This window comes from Anser anser (genome assembly GCF_964211835.1).
Source record: "Anser anser genome assembly, chromosome: 10".
Classification (NCBI taxonomy): domain Eukaryota; kingdom Metazoa; phylum Chordata; class Aves; order Anseriformes; family Anatidae; genus Anser; species Anser anser.
In genome coordinates, this window is record NC_139730.1 from 18,201,757 (window position 1) to 18,226,973 (window position 25,217).

Below are 25,217 nucleotides of genomic sequence, written 5' to 3' on the forward strand. Positions count from 1 at the left end.
GCGGGACGGGGCCGGGGCCGGCGCGGCGGCAGGTAGGGCGGCGGCGGGCGGGGGCGTCTGCCGCAGGGCCGCGGGCGGGAAGCGGCGAGGAGAGGCGCCGGGCCGGGCCCTCCCCTCACGGCCGACGCGGAGGGGCCGCGTCCCGCGGGGAGAGCGGCGGGAGGACGGGGGCGGCCGGGCGGGGGCCGGGAGCGATGACCCGGGGGGGCCGGCTCGGCCCCGCCAGCCCGGGGGCAGCGCCCTCCGCCGTGAGGGGCCGCCCGCTGCCCGCCGCCCGAGAGGCTCTGCGCCTGAGGGGGCACCGCAGCGCGAGCGCGGGGGACCGGCCGCCGGCGCTGCGCGGTGCCGTGCCCGTGGGTTGCCCCGGGCGGGGCTGCGCGGGGCCGGGGCTGGCGTCTCCCGGCGCGGAGCGGAGAGCGGGGACACCGCGGCTGTGGTGCTCCCCCCGCGGCGTTCCCCGGTCCCGCTCCTCTGGACCGTCCCCACGAGCATCGGCGGGGAAGTCCCCGGCGGCCGGTGCGGGATGGGGCGGTGCGGGATGGTGCGGGGATGGTGCGGGGCCGGCGGGAGCCCAGCACCCGGCGGAGGCCTGCGGGGAGCCGCGGCTGCGCCGCGCGTGTGAGCGGGGCTGTGCCGCTCTCGCCCTAGGTAGGACGGACCTGCCCCCCTGCCTCTGCCCCCATGTCCAATAAGAAGAGCCCCGGCTTGACACCTGCCTATATACAGGGGACGAGAGCAACATCTTCAGCGCCGGGCTTTCGAGGCGGGGGGGGGGGGGGGGAAACCCAAAGCACAACACAACATCAGGTCAGAGCGGGGGGCTCGGCTGTACTATAACCCCCCCCCCCCCCCAAGACTATGACTTCCAGTAAAATTGAGATGCCAGGGGAGGTGAAGGCAGATCCTGCAGCTCTGATGGCATCTCTGCATCTGCTGCCTTCTCCCACTCTCAACCTTGAAATCAAATACACCAAGGTAAGTTGTGTTCATTTGTTCTGGCAGGGAGATTCATGGCTTTCCCTCCAAAGAAGGGATTTTGCTTAAAATCAATTTCAGTCTGCCCTAACCAAGTTCAGCTCTGAGATCAAAAAACAAACAAACAAACAAAAAGGCAAGGAAACAAAACAAAACAAATATATGTATATATGTATAAAGACTGCCTTGAATCTGTAATATGGGAAACAGATTTTTAGCCCTGTAATCATCTGAAAAAACACAGGATAATAGAAAATCAAATGAGATCTGTTGGGACTGGCTTTGCCACTTCCCTTTAAATGTAGCATTTTCTACAGAGCTGTTGGGCTTTATTCACAGTGCAAAATCACTAGCCCTCTAATGTTTTGGTTGCTTTTGATGTAATTCAGAGGAAGTTACTATACGTACCCATATTTCTCAATCAGAAAATAAAAATGTTTTCTTTCTTGAATTAGCCTGTGTACCCAAGGGACTCTTTTACAATTCCTGGAGGACTCTTAACACTGCCAGGTTGTTACAGCACTGGAACAGGTCTCTTTACTAACTTCCTGAATACACCCTTGAACAGTATTGCGAGAGGGGATATTTTTTCCTACTAACGTTTCAGACTAATTTTCATAAAGAGGGGGGTTAACAATCAACCCATCGGGTCAATGTAGAAAAATCTGCTGCTTTTCTTTGCTATATTATGGGACTACATCGTTTTTGTAGATTAAAATGGACTTTAACAATGGTCATTTGTTTGTCAATGCAATTTGAATTTATAAATTTGTTATGTTTTGAATCTTTGCATCTTCAGTACCTTTAATTAAAGAATACTTTCATTCCTACTGGAGAAGTTTCAAATGTGTGAACAGGTTACAGTGTGTCAGACTTTGTTTCTAATTGCTGAGAAACTTAAGAAAATAAAGCACATCAGCCCTGGAAAAAGGTGACAACATTTTTATCTACTGGAAATACAACTTCAGGAGCTTTAAAACTGGTAGGAAACTCATTTTGGCCAATGTAGTGTATTTTTTGTCTTCCATATCATCACTTTGAAAGCTTTTCATCTTTTCTCTTTTTTTAAGTGGGTGCCAAAATTGTCTTCTAATTTGTTACAGCTATTCCATGTTCTAGAAGAATGTTTCAGAGGAAAATCAACTCTTTTAGATTCTGTTACATTTTAATGAGAATTGCAATATGCAAATTTAAAGATGCAGGTTTTCTTGCATATAATTTATTTGAAAATAGTTTAAATAAATTAGGAATGTAGTTATTTGAGGTTGTGTGGTGTTACTCTTTGGGAGCGATGATACTATGCAAACAGTACGTGGCATTAATTTTATTTATTGCTGGTTTCAGTTTAAAATAAGCCTCAGTGGGTAATATCTGCTAGTAGTATCACAGTCGGTTTACACAGAAAGAATACTTGCATTTCTTCATTTTAAAACTAGAGAATTCGTTCAAAAATCTTTCAAAAATAGAGCAGTCATTAACAGCCATATCTTCTTTATGAGGAAGTAAGCTGGACAGTAACCTTTAATGATTCATAGTATATACTGCCATCATCTCAGAAATATGTAAGATGTTACACATCTTATCCTACTGGAACAAGTAAAAAAAAAGTTATTTGTTTTCAATATTAAACCAAAAACAGCAGCAACACATTTCTTCTAGACTTAGTTTTGAGGTATCAGGTAATTCCTTACTGCTTATGAGAGAAATTGTGTTTAGGACAAGTATTGAATATTTCACTTGGTATATCCTCTGTCTCTGTTTTTCTGTCTCTTTCTTCCCTCCTTTTTCTCCGCAGGAAATACAAGTGATTTATAGATAATAGGAGTCTTCAGTTTGGAGTCTTGTCTTGGGCAGGACTTTTATCCAGGATCCCCTTTCCCACCTATTACAAAGAAAAACAATCAAAAATGAAATAATGGATTGTAACTTGATTCTTTCATTTGGGGGATTGTAACTTGATTCTTTCATTTGGGGGAGTGGTCACTTCATGTCTTAAATGCCAAACAACTGCCATAAACAATAAATAACATTAGACTAAATAAATTTACCAAAAACAAAACCAAAAAAACCTCAAACCTTTTAAAATCAGACATCTGTAAGCATTCCTAGCGGCCTCTCTCCTGCTTGTTAGCTGAGAATTTTAAATACACATCCAGGACCCAGAATTCTTGAACTCTTTATTACAGCTGTCTTTGAATGTAAAATCTTAACCGTTTGGGAATTAATTCATTAAAAAAAATAGAGGTACCTGTGGACACTTAAACAATGTAAAGTAATTTTAAAATATGCTTTGCTAATTAAATTCGATTTTTGGAATTCTAAAATTGGAAAATAGTTAAGACAATTTTGTTAGGACAGAACATATTAAAGTTCCAGGAATCCCTAAACAAGATTTGTTAAGATATGTAATGTATAGTGGAAAAAATAAGATTACTCATTAACCTTTAAAATATTGCAGTATCCTTGCAAAGACTATGACAATTTATTTCAAGAACACAGATAGAATACTTCCCATGTATTTGCAGTTTTCATGTATTTGATTATTTAGCAGAATTAATAGAACTTCTGTGACATTCCTCTGGGCTCTCTGAAATGAGCAGAAAACTGTGTTAAGTCCTTCTGATCTGTTATACCTGGTGTAGAACACCAAGGCAATGTGGTTTTCATTGGTCAGAAAAAATGTATCCAATTAGTGATGGAAATTACATGATGCCTGTTTTTATATTAATATGTGCAGCACGTTGTTGTGACTTCAATATTGGGAGTCAGTCTGTGCTTCTTTAAAAAATGAGACGTTGGAAATATTTTTCCCACCTTTTAATACTTTGATATGGTCTATGATAAATAATGCATTTTAGATGTGCATAATAATAATTGGCAAATAGGATGTGCAAAGCCACATTCTGAACAGGCGTGAAGATCATTGTTCAAACACACAGAGTTAAGTTTTTCTGTGTGGCTGACAAGTACTAAAACTGATACATGCAACATTCTCTCCCTCTTCATTGTGATGACTTTAATTCTTTACTTCGTAGTATTAATATCTGCAGAGGAATTGCTTCTACAGTACAGGGGATCTTCCAGAATTGCATGGAAATAGATTATTGCACAGCCCTGTGGCACACCGAGCACCTCTTCAGACCTGTCAGGAGCTTGTTGGCAGTGCTGTGCTCCATAAAGTGTAAGTAGGAAGGCTTGCAAGGGGGATATAGCCCTCTCCATGGCAGCAAATTATACTGCTACAAGTATCAACTTTGTGCCATGAACTCTCCCAGAATGGGCTGCTTCAGAAGTATCAGCTGTGTGAGATACACCATAGCTTGACATCCAGCAAGGACAGGTACTAGCATGTTCTGTACAGCAAACACTCTTCTGAACTGGTGTCTCTGAGAACCTCCTGGCTTCTGAGGGAGATCAGAGGGTTCCAAGCTTAGTATTATATTGATGCCCTACTCCTTCATGTTCTTATGAAACTCCATTCTCCTGAGACTTGAATGTGTCCCATGTGTCAGACAGTAGATATGGAACCACTCCTATGGATTGAGTCCTTTGCAGTGTTTTCTTCCCCTAAATTCCTCCTGCCTCCAGAGGCAAAAGGTGTTTCTGCATGATGTGGCTATCCTTCCAGTGTTACGGTATATTCAAATCTGCTTTATAAAGTACTTTCTTAGTGGTTTTAGTAAGTCATACTGACTTAAAAAGACAGCTAGTATAAAATGAGGACCCTGTGGTTCTGTTGTGTTCCTAGCTCTGTCACTACTTCATCTAACTCAGTGAACAAACATGCTCAGTTTGCATCATGCTGGGGACACTAATCCAGCTGGGTGTTTTAAGTTTTGTTTCTTCCTTGCCAACTGATAAAAGTCTGAGAAAGACCTGAAGAATTTTAGCATAAGGAAAAGTTTAAGAATTGCAGTCTTTGAGAGCATTTTGTAAAAAGTGCTCTAAAGTGATGAAGTTACAGCGCTGTGGCAGTGAAGAGGTACAGAACTGTTTGTATACTAATAACCTGTGAATTGATTGACAGCCATATTTTTTGACCTGTCTAAAACGGTTGGCCTCTACTCTTACACCATCGGCTGAAACCAGTTCAGTTTCTAAACACAGAGCAGGTAAACTAGCCAGACTGTCAGCTTACCCAGTGCTGAAACTAACAGTAGACAGCAGTTTGTATTAAGTGTGGGCAAACTGATTCTGAGTAAACAAGAACTAACAAATACATTTCAAATTCTCATATAATAAGCATTATGGTTTGACCTGTTTTGTTACTAAGTTTCTGTTTTCATTCTCATTGTGCTTTCTTGGCATTGCCAAGAAATGAATGTTATAAAACAGTGCAAATTCTTTTCACCAAAATTTCCTGCATGCGTTTCCCAGATAAAATTCTAGATTGACATTAAGATAGGTGATGAGAAATCTGCCTCGTTTAAAAAAATATGCAGAATCTTTTTCATTTTTTGAACTGGAGACAAGTTTTGGCAAAACTTAGTTAAGTAACTGATGAATATGCACTATTTCCGCCTGTCTTTCCCTGAAAAAGCTCACTATTTGAATGCTTTTCTTTTGAAGACAAATTCAGTGAGTGATAGTTGAAGAAATTAGCTAGCCTTCTGGTTAGCTGAGTGAGCACTGTCCGGTTACGAGAGAAACATAGAAAATTAGAGATGGTTGTACAAAAAGTAATCAAATAGAATAGCTACTTTTTTCACTTTGTGGAGCATTTCAGCTTCTATGCTGACACTACGTGTCTCTCTGTATTGTTATATGTTAAGTTTTATTGTATATACTGTATTTTCATTTACCATTGTTTATGGTTTAAATTTCTCTTGTAGTGTGTCTGTACTTTGTGGCTGGTATTACAAAACATCGATCCATATCAATCCATACAGCAATTGCACAGTACTTATGCTCTTCATTCCAATTAACAGACTGAATATAGGACTCTCTCTTTCCTCCCCAAACTACTGTAGATAACTAGTATATTATTGAGTAGGTAACTGTTGTAGCAGTGGCCTCTCACTGTGCTGATTATTAGGGAAAGACTGAATCTTCAAGGAAAATGCATACTGGTTCAATGCATCAAGCTGTACCAGACAATACTGCTGGCTAGGGGAAATTATCTTATCTTTGTCCAGGGGATAATGTCAAGTGACACACTGAGAGACAAGAGCTATGTAGTAGGTGTTTTTCTAATGTTTGCAAAAATGTTTATGATTTCAAATCTCCAATACAAAAGTTGTATATATTTATTTGCACACCAAAGCCAGGAAGTCAGTAATAATGAAAACACATGCCTGAGTTGAAGAAGAGCCAAATTCATACCCCTTTTCTGAAGCGAACATAGCAGAAACTTGAGTATGGATCCCTACTTTCTGATTATAGACAGGTCCCAGTTTTAGCTCTGTCCATCCTTGGGAAGAGTCTCTCATTCTCTCCTGTTGGATAATCCACTTGTAAGTACTTATTAGGATGGAACTTGGCAGCCCAGTGGGCAGGACTGTCATGCAGGAAAAGCAGAATTCAGGTCTCTGCTCCCGGGAATACTCTTGATGTCAGACAGAGCAAGGATTTGATCTAAAATCTATAGATGTGTATAGATTGGACTACTGAGTTGGGATAATGTGTCTTGAACACACAATTTAATTCTGATAAAAATTATCCATTCCACTCTGTCCTTCAGAAACTTTTCCTACAGAGCTTCATGAAGCCTGATACATTTCCATATTCAATTTCTGTCTTGATGTTTCTGCATTTTCTGATTTAAAAAATCCCAACAGTCCAAAAATTCTTCATAATCTGGGCTCAGCTAGCCCATCTCTGTCAGTGCAAGACTGTTCCCTGCAGACCTTAGTGGGCTCTGCCAGTTTGAAGTTAGTTGCTACCATAAATTGCTTGTTCCTGCAAGCACCATACACTGGAACCACTCTTACCTATTCCTCTTCCCTTCTTCACAATGCATGTTAACAGTTGCCTTCAATAAGCTAACTGTAGACATTGCAGCTCATTGGGAGCATATCACCATCTAAAAATAATTTGAACCCTTCCTTCCAACACAGTCTGCCCTGCACTTAGTACCTCTGGCAAATTTTATCTACCCCCAAGTTGTCCAAATAGCTTTTAATTTCAGTACTAGCAGTCCTTTCTTTGGTACTCGGATTAGTCTGAGTATTTTTATCCACAAGTTATGTACCTTACTATTAATGATCTGATAAAGCAGGTGAACCATGATATCGATTGCTAGTCACAGTAATGAAGGGGCACCTTGCTATTAACCTCTTTCCAGGGAGAATTATCCATTTATTTCCAGTCTTTTTATCTTATCTCTTAACCGCTTTTTAATCCATGGCAGAACTTTATCTTTCACCATATGGTTACTAACTTTCCTTAATAGCCTCTTGCTAAGGACTTTATCATCAAAAGCCTTTTTAAAGTCTAAATAAATTATATCTGCTGATTCATCTCTGCTCCTCATTTAACTAAGTATCTTCCAAGAAATCTCACAGGTTTACAGAGATAAATGACAAAAGATGAGTTCATTGGTCCATATAATAAATTCCTAGTCTGATCCTACATGAAGTCACATTTCTTCTATTATAGTTTTGCAGCTATTTTTTTGCCAAGACTGAACTGTACTATTTTGCTATTTATTTTTTTGCAAATTGTTTGATTCTCTCAATTTCTAAAAAACACAAGTTTTTATCTGTTTGTTTTTTTAAAGAGTAGAACTTACTCTCTGAAACAAGTAACCAAAACATCAGCTTTAGTTCATCTGAAAGAAATGCATTTATAAAATGGATTTATACAGACAGCATTTTAAGGAAGCTATGTAAGTGTAAACATAAATATGTAAAGATGTGAAAAATGTTCAGAAAGTTATCATTTTGTCCAAGATTTCTGAGGATTCTGCTGAGGAATCCTCAGACAAGTGCTAGCATCCCTATTCGAACACAAATAAGCACATAAATAGCTATGTGAAGACTTATTACCAAACATATATATATAAAGAAAGATGAGGTTTAAAAATGATTGCCATCTAAGGACCCAATCATTCATTACTTTTATGATTATTTAAACGAATTGATGAATTCCTGTTTGGACTGCATACGTGTATTTGCAGTTGGTGTTTGTTTTGTTTTGTTTTTTTCCAAAACACAAGTTCTGTGTTTCAGAATTTGTCTAAAAACATATTTCTACCAACCAGTATTGTCTGTTACTTTTAACAGAAATCTACCTCCACGATGTGAATGTGACACATCAATTTTAAGTTATACAGTGTAACTAAGCTTTAAATATAGAAACGTTCCATTATTAAAAGTATGATACATGAAGCCACATCAGTGTTGCTGCAATATCATTGCCAAAATACTCTCCAACTGTCAAAAAAAAAAGGACTTAGTTCTCGTTCACTTGAAATCAGTTCCTCTCCCAGAGAGCCTAGTGAATTAGATTTTTACCTTATGACTTGAAACACAATGCATTCCAGCTTTGCTGGACTGAAGTGGGAAAACATTTCAGAGCAGAGAACCATCTACATCAAATTCTGTGACCCACGTGAAAATGTTTAAGGTCAGTTCAATCTCAGTTGACCTCAGCTGGAGGTTAAAACACAGGGACTGCGCTGACCACTCAAGTATATAGACCTTAATCTGTGAGGGATTCATGGGTAATCAAGACTTTGAATTGTACTCAGAACCTAAACGGAAGCCAGTGGCACAGCTGCGCAGAGGCCAACAGCAGGTGTTGTGGTTACAGAAAGGATATACTTTGCTAATTTCCATGTGGATTTCCAATATGCCCCCAATTTAAAATAAGTGTGTTACAAAAATTCATTTGGACAGTTGTAAAGACATAGGAAGTGGTGCACGGAAGAACAGGCTGCGGCCTCAGATGGAAACAGGATGCGAGGAAGACACTATCCTCATATTGTGCTTTGGTCATCTAGCAATGATCACACAAAACCCCTCAGTTTTGACTCTAGTTCTTAGGAAGTGCCTTTCCTTATTGAAATTTAAACACACGTATTTACACAGGCAAAGACTGCACTCTGAAGTGAAACTGATTTATTTCCAAAGCAGAACTATTTACTTGTTTTTCAGGTAAATGCAGGTGTTACTTGACAGTCATATAGAAGCTAATCCTATCCTCATGTGAATAGGTCAGCTAGCCTTAAATGTGGCTTCAAGTGACTAGACACGGTCAGGTCTGCTGGTCTACATTTCATCTGAAATAGGACCTCTGCACATAGAAGGACCTTTCAGGTCTGTGCTGTAGCATTGCTCTCTCATGCTTCAGTGGGAAAAACACCACTTAATACATCATCATCATCACTATCACCCTGGGATATCTTTGGTGGCTTTCATGCAATTCCTGATGCCTTAGCCTTGTAAAGTGGAAGAATTGAGATGAATTAGCATTTGGGATTTCTTTCAGGAACTGAAATTCGACTCTTTGCAGCACACTTGAGACTGAAGCACCCTGATCTTGGGCATGGTCTTTGGTGTATTGTTGTTGTTAGATTTTTAGTAAAGATGCATTCCCAGAACAAGTATTTTACCTGTCATCTGTGTACAAACTCATGGTTCTGCTTGTCTTCCCTTGGCCATACAGCTCATCAAATTCTGGCCAGAATAATCATCTACTTTGGTATAGCCAAATTATGACACTCTAAATGAGCAGCAATTTCTGGGAATATTTTCAGTCTCCTTTCTTTTACCTTTCATAACCAGGTTGTTGTAAAAATCCAGTTGCTCTCCCACAGACTGTATTTACTTATTTGTTAAACGTAGTCTTCTCTTGGCTGTTTAATTTGTGTTATCTTTTTTGTATATTTTTCTTCAGTATACTTAGTAACAATTTTTCATTTTCAATTTATGTTTTGCAGCCTTTTAAAGTTAGCGCTTTCTTTCTTTTTTTTTGGTCTTTCTTTTGGCCTGCATTTCCTCTGGTATCTTTCTGCTTAGCCACCCCATTTATTTTCTTGCTTCTGCTTCCCATTTTTAGTCTTGGGAATGCAAATCTTTGACTCTTTCACATTCTTAAGCCTCCATGCTGATTCTATGGATTTTAATTTCCTAGCTTCAAGCAGGGAGTTTCTAAGTTACTTCCTTTGAAAAAAACTCCCCTTCTTGAAGTTTAGTATCCCAGACAGTAGGGCTTCTTCATGTGTTTCTCTGCTGCAATGAAGCTGAAATTATTTATGTGGTAACCATTTCTCAGGGGTTCAGACACAATTTTTAGCCCTTGACAGGACTATGTCAAATGTTGTTTGGATTAGGATATGGAGAACTGTATGTTCACTAGACACTATCAATGCAGCTCTCACTGACCTAACATACAGTTACTGTTGCACTCATCTTTTATTGCCTTCCTGTTCTTTTTCCACTTCAGTGTCACTTCAGTTGTTCTAATCCAGAAGTCAGTATCTGCTCCTGCTATTATATACTTCATGACCTATGCTGCCTCTATATCCATGGATGTATGTTATGTCTCTGGCTCCCAAATATTTCTGTTCCATAGAATATCCATGGAAATCCTTGCATACAGAGCTAATCGCCCCTCTACAGAGCCTGACTTGTCCTCTCTGCCTAAGTTTATAGCTAGAAATCGTGGTATGCTTCTGATAATTCTCGTCCCCTTATGTTCAAAAAAGGCTATTTCTTTTTCCTCCCTGTGATACAGTCCAGACCACCCATTTTCACACTTAGGTTTCTTATGCCGGTTTATTGGCACTTGTGCTTTTATTTCATAACTGTAAGATGACCTAGATGAAAATTGTGATCTAGTTAGTTGAAAAACCCTGTAAAGTCTTTTCAGCCTAACCACTAAAGCACTTCCCATGACATTGCACCTCATTCTCAATTACCACTCTGCCAGTGTTAAAATTCCTTAAAATAGAAATTGCATTTAAACTAGCTTTAATACTTCTTTACACTGCCAAAGTCATATGAGGAAGCATTTATGTAACTGACAGTAGGATGCATAGAATTATTTTTTTAACAACAATTTTGTTATTTGAAACTTATTTGGAGTTTATTTTAAATGTTCTTTGCATCCAGGCATAATAAAAGCATTGTCCTCATTCCAGTGAGTATTTTCAAAACTTACCAGTATACCATAACATACACTTTTTACATTTCCTCATGTGTCTTTTCGGTTGTAACAGAAGTAGTTTATTTTTGAGTAGTTAGAAACTATCAAGAAATTACCATCTGCCTTTCCAAATCAGGAGGTTTATTTTATTTTCTCCAGTTTCTTTGGTTGTGACATATGGTTGCAGCAGTCTTGTGCCAGAATGGCCTGCACAGACCTTGAGAAACATGCACAGGTTTTTTTCAGGACATCTGGCTAAGCTTTCACATTTTCCATCAGTGTTGATGTTTTGTTAGTTTTCCTCTTTTTGTCTTTACCACACTTTCTTTATTACAGCTACCTAATGGCCTCTTCTGTCTTTTGTGATGTCTCTGGGATGCTGTTGTCCTAAGAGGTGATAATCAAGCTCTGTTTTTTCACTTGTCCTCTGAATCTGTGATATGAAATTAACACTAAATGTGCTAGCTGTGCTGCAGATGACCTCACCTTGGTGGTCCAGCCCTTTGAGAGCGATTTTAAAGTCCATTTCTTACATTAGTAAAGACATTTTTAGCTAGCATCACACAACTGCAAACGTTAATATTCATCTCTTTCCATCAAAGCTTTTAGAAAGCATTAATTGATTCAGTCTCACTGTAAAACTGGTGACAAAGTTTCTTCGCAGATGGGGGAGTTTAAATTTGTGGGAGTGTAACCATGACTATCTGAGACAGTAGGTCAGTGTCAGAGACAGGATCTCTTGCTAAACCAGTCAGACTACTAGAACAGAAAAACCTCTTTTTCTCTGTGCACTATTCTGGGGAAATGGAAATACAGATGAATTTCAGAGGCAGTGTTTACACATATACAATTATTATGCTCTTTTCTCTGCACTCACCTATGTATGTACACACAATATTGACAAAAAGATCTCTTTCTTCATGCTCTTCGCTCTCTTTCTGTGTCACTTGGAGCACTGGCTGTATCAGCTGTTGTCTCTCGTTATTCCCTTGAGTGTTATCTGGGAGGCAGAGCCCTCCTTGCTAGAAAATCTGTATTATGACTTGAGATGAAGCTTGCGGCATCGCTTCCTTCTGTACTTTCCTCTTAGGAGGAGGATTTCCATTGGTGCAATGTGGAAAAAACACTGGAAGACCAGGTTGTTGCATCTGATTAGTTTCTTCTCACGGGTTTTGTTGTAGTAAAGCACTTCAACACAGAAAAAGAAGGAAGGCCCTGCTACTTAGATGACAACCAGGAGCCAAGTGCAGAACGTGCCCAGCAATTGGTGCAGCATAGCTCTCCCTGCCATCAGCCAAGACAATTGCTTTTAGTGTTTGGATTCTTCTAGCTGAAACACAAATGTGTTCATGCTCTTGCTCAGACTCATTTTGTTTCTCTCCTTGAGGGAGCATTAGGACCAATCCTTGATAACTTATTTCCTGGTTAGAAGCCTTTACTTGCTTTCCTAGAGTGATTCCCTGTGACTGGGAACCTCTGTAGTCAGCTCTTCCAGCTGTTTGCCTAAATGGTCTTCAGGGAGACTAAAAGCAGTGAACCTGGAATAACAACATTTGACTTCAGCTAGGTCCCATGAGAATTTAGTTATTACTTAATGGATAGAATTGGTGACATATCTTATACCAGATAACTGCCAGAGGTTGCATGAAATTAACCTTTAACAAATTGCTAGTTATTGGTATACTCTTTAGAGAAAGCTGGGTGACTTATGTTTGCAGTCATTAATATTGTTTTTCATACCTGTACATGCCAATAGTATTTGCAATGTCTGGGTGAAAAATATCTCAGGTTTAAGTCCTGATGGTGGTTTTTAGCCATGTGTCATTGTGTTCACTGCACTGAGCATAAATCCTGTCTTGTAAACAGCAGGGAGACTAATGAGATTTGCCCACATTCTGGTATCATTACAAGGGGCTCCAGCAGAGAAAAAGGGAATTTGGTTAGAAAGGGGAAGAGAAACACAAATTTTAAAGGAAGTGGGGGAAAAAAATCTCAGAACTATGTATATGAACATTGTTTTTAAGGAAGGCTTTTTATTGACAAGACTTATAACTTTGCTCATTTAAGGAAATCTCCGTGTAGTTAGACCTTGTTTTTGCCTTAGTCCATGTTTTTAATGCTTCATGTTTGGCAAAAGGTGAGGGTCGTGTTTTTAATTTACATGCTCAGAGTTACTGGTCTGCTTCTATTTAAAGATAAGTAGATCTCATTTTTCATGCAGGCCTACATTTCTATATGGAATAGCTTTCCAACCATATATAAAAATGTGAAACTCTATTAAAATACTGGCATTATTTTGCTACACCCTGAAGTGGTTTATTTGCTTGGGACTGTAATCAGCACTTGCAAGGACACATCCCATTTTAGTCTTAGCACCACAGTGTACTTTAGGGTGTAAATTTGTCAGGTATCCAAGCACAGCAGGATACTTTGACAGCTTAAGCCCGGTTCTCCCCGATCAGCCTTATGAATAATAAAAAGTAGAACGGCCTATTCCAGTTTTGTATGTGTAAAGTCAATGTCTAATCAGCAGAAAGAACTGGAGAAGAAATAAGAACTGAACTCTGAAGCAAAGGAATCTAGCTAAAGGCTGCTTCTCTCCAGAGGAATATCCTCAAGTAAATAAATCAACATTTCCCAAACCTTTTTATTGAAAAGAATTTACAGCCTGAGAGATTTGATTGCAGTAATGAATAAGAGGAGAGGTGTAGTGTTCCTTTGCATCTTCTTGAAGAGCAAAAAGGTTTATAAATCAGACTTCTGGGAATTGTTATCTCACAGCTTCTTCTAACAAACACAACAATTTGTTTTAAAGGCTTTCACCAGAGATGTCATAAGTGGTAATCCCTATGTTGTAAGTAGGTACTTAATGTGATTTAACTTAATGCTGATGATGCAAAGCTATTCTCCCCCAAAAGCCCATTAAGAACATCCAATTTTCTGGTAGACTAACACTCCTGCTTACTATCCTAGAGATAAGTGACTGTTTAACCAGGATAATACGGAATAGTTTCAAACTGAGGCTGCAAGACTTGAGCAACATCTGGTCTTTGTGAAAGTTTGGACTTGAACACAAACTTCACAAGACAGATTTTTATTTTTTAGGAGTAATTTGAAGTTGTATGTACAGACATGCATACAGGCCCTTACAATCACCTCAACGAGTGTAGTAGTAAATACAGTTACTTATGGTACCTATTGGTAAACATGGTTTAGACAGAAAAGGGACACTGCAAACCATTTATGTAAACCAAATAAATTGATGAATACTGGGTTTGATTTCATGTAGCCTACTGGGTTTGATTTCATGTAGCCCTGAAGTGCAGGTAATTTGAACAGTTTATCCAAGATAATGCTTCTCATAGTGCCTGTTTGTTTGTTTGACTTTTTGTGGATTCTGTATGTGCAGAATGACGTGAAAGGAAATGTCATTGGCATCATTTAACAAAGCGTTCTAACAGTAGTATTTGAAAATATTCAGGATGCAAAGTACAAGTGAAGGCAAACTTACCAGGAGCTTGTGGCTGCTCACTTGGGTCTAATATAGAGTTAGCACTTTGCAGGTCAGTGGCTCTGCTATTTGTCTCTGACCTAACAGATCTGGAGTTCTTCACATCAAAACCAAGTCTTGCTGAGCTGAGATCAAACGTGTTAAGGTAAGGATCTTGCCAGTGATTTATCGTGCCAGGGAGGGTGATCAGGCCATAAGGGGCCACTGCAAATGAAGTTGACATTCCAGCAATTTCTCATGTGTAAGGTAATTTTCTCAGATGGAGCTTTTAGGTCAAAAAGTATTTGTCCATTGTATTTTTCTCTGTTGCCTATAGTGTGAAATCCTAGGAGGAGTATATATTTACACAGCATAGCTAATTTCTAAGACCTTGTTCTTTGGTGATGAGCATTTAAAGGCAAGCAGTTACCTACAAATAATCTGCTACATTCTTTTAAATGGCAGAATGTCTCCCATGTACAAATAAAAATATTGCCTTGTTTTATGTTACACATAATAAGCACACAACACCTGCAATGCACAAACAATGCAAAACACAGGAATACTACAGACTAATAATAGCCTTGTTTATACAAACCCCTCCTCATTCCCACAGTCTTAACTGAGTGCTTGTGGAAGGGTTTCCAGGATCAAGTTCTTAATAGTCACAACTTCATTAAAGTCCAGTGACAGCTCAAAAATTGATTCTGTAAACAAATACTCCCTCCCCTTCTCTCCTGGTTTAATGGATTTGTAGAAATCTTTCATTATTTCATTTTTAAGTTGCAGTAAGTGCCACCAAAGATCATATACTGCATAAAAGAACCATCATCCTTACCCACGTTGTTCAGTGATGGCTTTTCTTTGTTATCAGTAGAAATCCAGAGCATATTCAATTTTTTAGGCATCTTATCTTCAGAAAAAAAAAATCTGATGCAGCACAGAGCAAGACAGTTTATGTTTTTCTTCAGCAATTAAGGAGAACCCCACAAGTGAAAGGATGAGTGAAGGTTGGGAACTTAGTTTCTTAGGAATGCATAAAATATTACCTGAGCTACAGGAAACTTATTGCTTCTGTATTTTGCTACTAACAGTACAAAAATTCTTCCTTAACTGAAAAAAAAAAGAAAAAGAAATTACTTTGCAGTTACTTTGAAAAGTAGAAATTACTTCACTTACAGTCTTTATGTGCTGTAAAGAAGGCTGTTTTTTCTTCCCACAAATCTTAAGAAGACAGCCAAAATGAATAAAATGTTTGTGGTGGGTATAGTTCAACAAAAATACAGTCTGAAGTTTCTTCTCTTTAGACTAATTTTCTCGAACAACCAGATGCAAAGTAGTCCCTTCAATGAGACTAAATTGAAATAATGGATGCTACATCAATGTGGCACAGTGAGAAACTAAAATAGAAAAGGATGTCATCACTGTTTGGCAGCCCGAGTTTTGTGCAGGACATACTTATGGGGAAAGAAAAAAAAAAAAGAAAAGCCAAGTAAGCATGCTACTGCATGTTGTAAAGACTTATTTAATCTCCTCAACTAATTACTCAAACTTCCTAATTCAAAATCATACAAACAAAAACGTTTAGATAAGCCATGAGTCTTTTTCAAATGGGTGCCCCCTACAGCTTAGAAAACAAACATGACAGGTTTCCCCTGTCTGATGTGCTGCCATTTGCAAAAGAACAGACTCAACTCCCAGAAAGACAGAAGACTAATTAAGGCAGGAAGATAGGCAGATCAAACATTTGGTGTGAGGGACTTGGGACACAGAGGAGAAAAAAAATCATGTTACATTCCACTTTCACAGCAGACTGACAGGAGGTTTCGAGCCTTTTCTGATTCCATTTGCTGCACAGTGAACCTGCATTTCCCCGAATTTCTCCTCCCACTCACACCCGGTTCGTAGCATACTGTTCACAAAACATACACCAACTGTGAGTGGCTGGGGGGCACTTGCGTATCTGTCCTTAAGCACCTAAACAAGATGTCTGGATTAGTGGGCCAGCACAACAATTACAGTCCTGGGGGAATGCCTCCCTCTCCTCCCGCCCCGCAGGGACAGCAAAGAGCCAGAACTTCCACAGTAAGTGCCACCATCAGGTGCTAGACCGTATGAATCCTTCTCCAGCTTTGTGTCTGAGTTCATTTACACATGCTGAAATGTCTTGAGCTTGATGTAGTCACCTATTTTAAATACTCAGCTTCTGATCCAAACTCCACTGATGTCAAGGACTGTTTGGCAAGGACTATGATTTCAGTAGGCTTGGCTCAGGCATTGTTACTTGGAAGTTATATCCAGAGAAGATGAACGCCCCATCTTCTCATCCAGACATGTACCCGGGGCACAGGACTCAGGTTGCATAAACATAATTCTACCACATTGCGACATACCTCTGCACTGACAGTGAAACCAGAGCAGCCTCATTCACTTTTGTGTTTCCTGTCCACTTCTGCTTTTTTGATCCTCCTGCTGTAGTATGTTTGTAATTGTTTAAAATTCTCCAGCTATCTCAGGACACTCTGAATTTTAGACTCTGTATTTCTTATGTTAAATTTCCAGCTTCAGTTTATGAAGGAAACCTTCTTTTATAGCAGACCATGTGTAGAGGCTATTGCACGGTCCTTCTGACTCTGGGGACCAAATGAGTTAAAAGATACAATCATGACAAATCCCCAAATACACACAGTTTTAGAAAAGAACTCTCTTTTGAGGGCAGGTGAGGTAGAGAGAGGGAAGGAGCCACAACGAACTAGAATGTCAGCAAAGAAACAGAAACGGGCAAAGAAGAAGAATAAAAATCAGTCTGTTCTGTTTTTGTTTGGCCTTTGCAGACCTCACAGGCTCTGGAGTGGGTGTCAAGTCTCCAGTGAAATAGCTTTGTCTCTGAGCATAAACACCCCTCTGCAGGCTGTTGCTGTTGCTTGATCCAGCTCCCACTGAAACCAGTTGGAGTTTTCCTGTTGATTAATGAGGAACGGATTGGACCTTTAATAGCTGAAAACCAGCTATAGCCATAGCAGATTGCTTGCCAGAATTAAACTTAGTGCAAAAGTCATTTTTATTCATGTATAGTTCACTGTTGCTCCTCTTAAAATAACTATAATTCCTCTACATTTGAACAGTATCTCATTACAAGAACCAAAGCCTGGGTCACTCTGTGGTAACTAAAATGAAAAACATGATAACCATTTGTGGTTGTATGCTCAAGCCAGAGTAAGCCTTAATTTAAGTAGGAAAGTGATGCAGTCTTTGGCACTGTCCGATGAAAGGCTCACGTGCTGACTGCCTTAAGAAGCAGGACTCAGCACTGAGAACATTTGGGAAGGTTGGCTTCGAAGTCCAATTTGTGAACTGCCTGGCAAAGAGCATCGCAATCCTACTGTTGACCTGAACAATCCCCCTCTAAACAGATCACTGCTGCTAATCAATTGCTGACCAGTCCTCAGTCAGTCTGCTTCGTTTGGCTTTTGCTTTCCTAATGCCTGTTTATAAACCAGGTTTTGCTGGTTCTGTAGCCAGCTGTTGGTTTCCAGTCAATCCCAAGAGTGCCCCACAAAATGCTCTGGCTAGAAAGTAAGAGATTTGTTGTATCAAGACAGCCATAAAAGTGGAGGCAAACAAAGCCTGAGAAAATAAACAATCTGCACCTCTGATTGGCAATCCCTTCTATTTCATTCCCTTGCAATTGTACTAATCATAAGGACTCCTGAATTGTTTCCAAAGGAGAGGAAATGAAATTGCTGTGATGGGAAAGGATATGAAATTTCCTGACCAGACTGAGGCACAGGTGCCCGGTATCTGTGATGTTATGAAGTATTTACCAAGGGAAATGCTGCTGCTAGATTTTTTGCATGCCTCTAAAATGGTTGTATGTCCCCCACCCCATCACAAAAAAAAAAAAAAAAAGCCATTATATGTATTTTTTAATGCCTCCAGCTATGAGAAGATGCTGAAGGCTGAACAGCTGTGATTCTTTTATAAAGTACTTTGGCATCTGATGCCCCCTCCCCCATCCTTGCAGATTTAATGTCAAAGGCTCTCTAAGGAGGAAGCCACATATGAAAAAAAGATCTTTGATGGAATGAAACTATAACCAGCTACTAAATCAATTGAGTTAGGAAATTCCCATTCATTCCTCCATTCATCCAGAACCATATCTCCTGTGGGAAGCCATTATTATTTGGATGTTAAAATCCTCTTCCTGTACCAAAAAAACATTTCTGGATCTGCAATAGTACAAAAACATTGTTTATTAAATTCATGGGAAAATAATTCCACCTCTAAAGAGCTGAAGGCTAGGCCACTGTCTGTCCACTGGCTGTAGTTCTTACTTATACAGCTGGAGAGTCCGAAGAAAATGTCTGGTGACATCATCACTAAGCAATATCAAATTAAGAATGCAGATCATCATTTCACTTGCACATCATTTGAAAATATTTTCAAGGAAGGAAATGAAAAGTTACATTGTTGCCACCTGTGTTGTTTGCTCTTCTGACTTAAAGTAACCCAAATTACTTTTTTTTCCTGTGTTGTTAGAGATGATACTAAAAAGAGAGCAAGCAGGAATCCTCAATGAACTTAAGAATCAGCCCCCCTTTCCAAATCCAGGGCTAGCCGCTGGGTGAACATAAGACAGAATTTGTAGTGCCAGAAAACCAAGTCTTATTCAGCTAAGAGCTGTAAAGGTGGTATTATTTCTGTGCTGCATTTTAATTAATTTTGTATTTATACACACACCCAAAATGATTGTTGTTTTGTACTTCCTCAGTGGTAAATAGTGATGAAAACTTAAAATCCTGCATATTTCCTCCCTGCTGTAAATTTTGCTACTATGGCATTGCAGATGTTTTGTACACATCCCTTTCTCTTTGAATCACTCCTATTTAGAAATTAATTACCTCCATGGTTTGAAATGAACACTAAGTTGCTAACCATTAGCAAGCCAACTGGGTCAGATGGCTACTTATACAAGATATTGTATTTACTTATTTGCAAAGCTTTATTTGCTTTGCTTTAAACTAAAGACATTTACTCTTGGCTTGATTTCAAAGCTGATGAGCATACAACAATGCTACTGAACTCAATGCGGAGTGCTTTTTAAATGCAGGTCTTACTCAAAGTGCAATATATGATTTCCTTCCAACTACATTTCAGCAGAGTCTCAAGTAACTTGAATTTTTACATGGTAACTCTAAATTAAATGTTCTTTTTCCTTTGTATACAGGTTTGTATGTTACGGTATCTCGTAGGCTCTGAACAGTCATGTACCCTATATGATGAACCAGAATGCTTCCTTGATTAGTCATATGCATCTCTTAAAGGAATCAACAGTGGTTGTATATAAGTAACCATGGGCAGAATTTGAATCTAGCAATTACGTGGTGGGTGGCACCATTATCTTGCAAAGTTCTAAATACCAAAAATCTATGTAAGGCATGTGTGTATGAGGAAGAGGTTATTAGAACCAGGGAGACAGTGCCTGTTCTTTTAGGAAAAGCCACATCCTCTCTACCTTTCATTTGGAGAGGAACAGAAATTACCAAGATACCTTTAGGATGAGTTAGTTACTGCGCTGCAAGGTACCTGCCTGCTAGGCTTCCCCATCCTGTGCACATACACACCCACCCATCTGCTACGCCAGCTACTGCCCTGTCTTACAGGTTGCCTCAGGCTGCACTGCTGGCGAAGAAACAGTGGTTACCTTCCTCTCTAGACTACTGGACACCAGCTACATCCAGATTCCTCATTTACAGGAGGCAGCGTCTGTTCTGCCTGTTGGGTTTGTTCTTAGCCAAATGACTGTGCTGACGGGGACACCTCAGTAAAGGAGAAGGGTTGCCTTTTCTCTTACTGGTTGGACATTACTGCAGTTATTGGCTCTTCTGAGAGGAGATGGCAAACTCAATGTTCCTGTGTTCCAAAAGTTTTCAAGTGTTCCCTTCTTCCCTTTCCATTTTGGCAAAGTTTTGTTGATAGCACCCAACAGGCCAGATTATTTAACTACTCACAATACCGCATAGCAAATACATGACATACTATACACTTTTTCTTTTCCCTACTGCAAACCACAAAAGGTAACACTAGGACTCAAACAAAAACAAATTACCTCAGTAACTCCTGGAAAACTCAAGTGGTTAATCAGTTACCTTTTATTTACATATATATGCTTAATGCTGAATTAAGTTGTAAAAACCAAAGGCTGATTTATAGCCCCAGTCAGCCTTAATTAACATTGATTCCAGGGGAATAGTAAATGTGAATAGCCTTCACAATTGAGGTTGAACAATGAACTCACTGGGTGTTGTCCAATTTGTAGCATGATTTACATGGAAGCAAGCCCTTCTTTTTTCTGGGGTTATCCTTTTTTCATCTGGTGTTTTGGATGGGTTATATATAATCCATAGATAGGAACATTTGCTGTCAAATATTCTCTCTGATTTAGAGTTAGCCTTTACCACAGTCACTATAAATAAGGGAGAAAAAAAACAATTTGAGGCTTTGCAGGGATTCCTTGTTCTTGCAATGTGTCATCGCTTGTCCATTTCATGGCATTTTTACGAAGTGGCCATAATGAAAGTCAGATTAAATGTACAGGATATATATGTTTAATCAACAGCCATTGGAGCCAGTAGTGCTGGAAGAGTTATAAAAGCCCCTGTGAATGCAAATTTATTGCAAAAGAATCTAAGTCTTGGTGGTAGGAATATCTGCTGAATGGTACTACCTGACACAGAACACCTAAAACTTTCAAAAGTGAATTATTTAAGTGTAAGGTTTTGCTTGTAAAGCCGCCAGCTGCTGGATTTCAAGACTTGAAACCATTCCAAAACATGGGACTAGGTACTTTATATGTGCACTAGAGTAAATACTCTGATTTTACTGCCAATTTAAATGTGCTCAGTTTACAGTAATGAGCTTGTATAGGCAATACCTTGTTTATAGAAAGTGGAACAGGAAGAAACTAACATTAACCATTAACAGTAGCAATTTCTCTTGCCTTCAACTCTAACTTTATGCCAACTAGATCTTTCCCATGTCCTATCTGAAATATTTGCTATTGCTATTCTTTTTCTAAGCCTGTGGAGTATTTTTAATGGAGTATTCAATAAAATATAGTTCCAGTCAACAAGCATTGCAACACTCTTTTGCAATTCCAAGGCACTATTTCTTATTTCTATGGTAAAATGTACTTTAAGAACCTAAACATGTCCTTTGTACAGGCAAACCTGATGATCAGGTGTTCATCTCAGCAGAATGTAGTTAACATTTTTAAATCTCTTTAAAAAAGAGCAGACCACTTCTGTATAGGAAGAGCAGTAAATTGTGGTTGCCTTCACTTAAGTTGTTTTACTCAACCTGTTTTATTCTTTCAAGACAGAGATCACACAAGAAACCTATGTGTTTATGTACATAATGTAACCTTAAACAAACATCTTTACTTCTCCTTTGGCCATCTGCTCCTGAAGCTGCAAGCTCTTCTCCCTTCCCCTCCCTCCTTAGTGTACTCCCCCACCCTGGATGTGTAGTTAACTCCACTGAACTCCATGGAAAGGATGCTGGTAAAAATCCTTCTTCCACACAGGTCACAGATCTGAGTTCCTTTGTTTTCACTTACATATGATCTAAAAAGTGATGGTGATACGCTGGAGGAATTTTGGCTTATGGTGTTAGTCATTACAGATGACACCAATGATTCTTTTGTCGACTTATTTTGGCTGGTTGGCTCCAAAACTCATTTGTCTGGGTTAGCTCCATTGGTCTTAACAGGGACCAATACCTCAATTTGAAAAGCTGTGCAATCAATGAGCACAAAGACACTGCCCATAGTCCAAGGGGCTTACAGTCCAAGGACATGAACAGGTTCAAGGTAAATACAGTGTTCAAAGTAGGCAATAGATGGGAAATGATTCAGTGGGTCCTGGGTTCAATTACCTTCGAAAACCAAAACAAAAAAGTAGGGGAAAGATGGAAGATGAAGTTTACTTCAGATGGACTCTGAAATGGATGGAAGGGCACACAGCAAAATGGTTGAGGTTAGAGGTACAGATACGGAAATGCAATGGAAACATAACCATGAAAGTAAAAGTACGTCATCATTAGTTTGGGTGTGCAGTTGTTATATCTGCAAGGTCTTTTTGAGGCAGGCACAAGCTCCTTCTGCCCATGTCCTGAGCCAGCTCTGAACCAGAAGCTGTGTCAATGCAGTTAGTGGAGCACCAAGCCTGAGCCCTGATGAGAACACAACTATGTGGCTTCCATTTGGCTTGGAGTAGGCTGAACAAGCTCGTGTCTGGTAACAGAAAACTCTACAAATGTATCTCTGGCTTGTCATGCAAATATGAGTGTGTAGTCTCTTTACTTTCTTTAAAATGCATGGGCACCCCAGTGTCTTCATCATGATCTTTTCTTTTACAGACTCATTATAGCCCTTGGTGTTGCAACTTTTTATCTTGGACTTTCTGACCGTGTCTTCTCTAGTGGCAAAATTCCCATTGACATCAGTGAGGCCAGGACTTCCCCTTCAGCATTTAAAGCTGTATTTCATGGCATGCAGCAAAACAACATTAATACCTGAAATCCAAGGCAGCCATATGGTTCCTGAACTATTTGAACACTTTCATTTTTTCTCTTAGAAAGATTTCAAGGGCAGGAAGACTCTGAATACCAGGAAAACCTTTCACTCGATCATTTTTCTAGAGTGCCTTATTTCATATTTGCTGATAAATAATTGCATCCTGTTCTTGAAAGTCATTCAGTAGAACACTTGTATGTCTGTAGTCACCAGTAAAAATCTACTTTAAGTAAATTTGTCATTACCTCTGCCAAGACAGCTGTTGTCATCACCATTAAAATTCAAATTTGGTTTGCCTACAACAGTTAAAATGATGTCAACACTGAGGGAATTTAACCATTTCCATTGTTCCAAACAGATAAGCTAATTAATTCTGTGCTGCAAACCATCACTGTAGCCATAATCAACTGACTGTGTATTGAAGAACTGTGATGTTTGAGATTATTCAGTCTTGACTGGTTTGTATCAATGACCAAATGTTTACTTACTGAGATGGGTATTGAATGATTACGCCAAACCCTTGTCTTGGCTCCAGCAGTTTCAAGGCTTTTTTCTCTAATACCAATATTTCTTTCTTCAGTTTTTTGCTTACAGTGCTTGAATTAAATTTTAATGCCAAACAAGTTATTTAATGTTGCTTCTATAATGACACTGCCACAGAATACAGAGAGACATCATGGGCTGAGCCTTAGCCTGAACTCTTGAAAACTCTAATTCTCACAGTCATAAAGAAGCTTTAGCTCTTTTGTATTAGGATCTGCAGCCTTTCCCAGAGTTTGTTGTTGTATGCTTTACTGTTTGTTTATGCAGGGGGACTGATGACTTTTCTCCTTTTCTAGATTTTTATCAATAATGAATGGCAAAATTCTGAAAGTGGGAGAATATTCCCAGTATATAATCCAGCAACAGGAGAGCAGATCTGTGAGATCCAGGAAGCTGACAAGGTAATGCATCCCATGAACTGGTATATATGTATACATGTATGTTGATATGTGCATGTTTTTTAATATATATATGTATGTATCATAGCAACAGTTCCAGAATACCACTGCTGGACAGTTCTTCTATTAATCCCAGTTCCAAAAGCCATCACGTGACTAAGAGATGGTACAAATGCAAATTTAATAAGCCTAGTAATCTTATTTACCTTTATTTGTTATTTGTTCCTTCTTGACAGGTTGATACGGACAAAGCAGTGAGAGCTGCTCGCCTTGCTTTTTCTCTAGGTTCAGTTTGGAGGAGAATGGATGCATCGGAAAGAGGCCATCTTTTGGATAAGCTAGCAGACTTGGTCGAAAGAGACAGGGCAACTCTTGCTGTAAGTGGCACACAAAAATTAACAGTCAAATCACCTGTCAGTTTTACATTCTGAAAGCAAATTAACTCATAAACGTGTTAGCATGAATAATATTTGAAAACTACAGTTAGCCTGATGACTGACTGGCTACTCAAGACCTAACCTGATCCAAAGCTCATAAAAATCAACAACAGCCTTTCAATTAATTACGAGCTTTAAACTGGACGCAAAAGAAATGAATGGTTATGTGTGGATGTGCACGCACATATATGCGTGACATGTACACTTGTGACTTTTATAAAAAATAAAAATCAGAAGACTGAGTGAAGTGATTTGTGCAGACATTAATGAAAAATCAGGTGTAATGTTTCCTGATAACTGAACTGGTAACATAAATTCTGGGTATTGTGCTATTTAGCTCACATGTGAAGCCATCTAAACAGTGGCATTGTTAATGTTGTTTTCCGCATGTCAAGTGCTTTGAACTAAGCTGCTGAACATCTTAATTCCAGCTTTGTCAACACTTAAATCATCTTACCACCAGTGTATACTGTAAAATCGCCACAGGGAGAAGGAAGTGCACAGCAAATCAAGTTTACTCTGCTTGTCATTTGATTTGTATTTCCACAGCCAAGCTCTTTACTGAACTGCACCACAGGCAATGCCATTAATTGCTCTTGGGGATGTAAGTCAGCACAGAATTAGGCTTCTATTCTTCTCTATTGAAATTCATTTGATGGTTGGTGTGTTACACATGGGCGTACTTCACTCGTTCTTAATGATTTCTTTTA

At 39.3% G+C, this 25,217-nt stretch overlaps 1 protein-coding gene and 1 long non-coding RNA gene across 6 annotated transcripts in view; one reads left to right on the forward strand and one right to left on the reverse strand.

The window, feature by feature from the left end:
* Nucleotides 1-380: 380 nt before the first annotated feature.
* Nucleotides 381-25,217, forward strand: part of ALDH1A2 (aldehyde dehydrogenase 1 family member A2) — a 56,343-nt gene continuing 31,506 nt past the window's right edge. The window contains exons 1-3 of the mRNA XM_083851165.1: nucleotides 381-975; nucleotides 23,969-24,073; nucleotides 24,307-24,447. Coding sequence (XP_083707291.1) covers nucleotides 859-975; nucleotides 23,969-24,073; nucleotides 24,307-24,447 — 363 coding nt within the window. The 5' untranslated portion in view covers nucleotides 381-858. The remainder of the gene's footprint in view (nucleotides 976-23,968; nucleotides 24,074-24,306; nucleotides 24,448-25,217) is intronic.
* Nucleotides 11,206-25,217, reverse strand: part of LOC310905203 — a 68,414-nt gene continuing 54,402 nt past the window's right edge. For all 5 annotated transcript variants that reach the window (XR_014588848.1, XR_014588849.1, XR_014588850.1 and 2 more), the window contains 2 exons: nucleotides 24,277-24,445; nucleotides 11,206-21,020 (listed from right to left, as the gene is read on the reverse strand). This is a non-coding gene — a long non-coding RNA (uncharacterized lncRNA). The remainder of the gene's footprint in view (nucleotides 21,021-24,276; nucleotides 24,446-25,217) is intronic.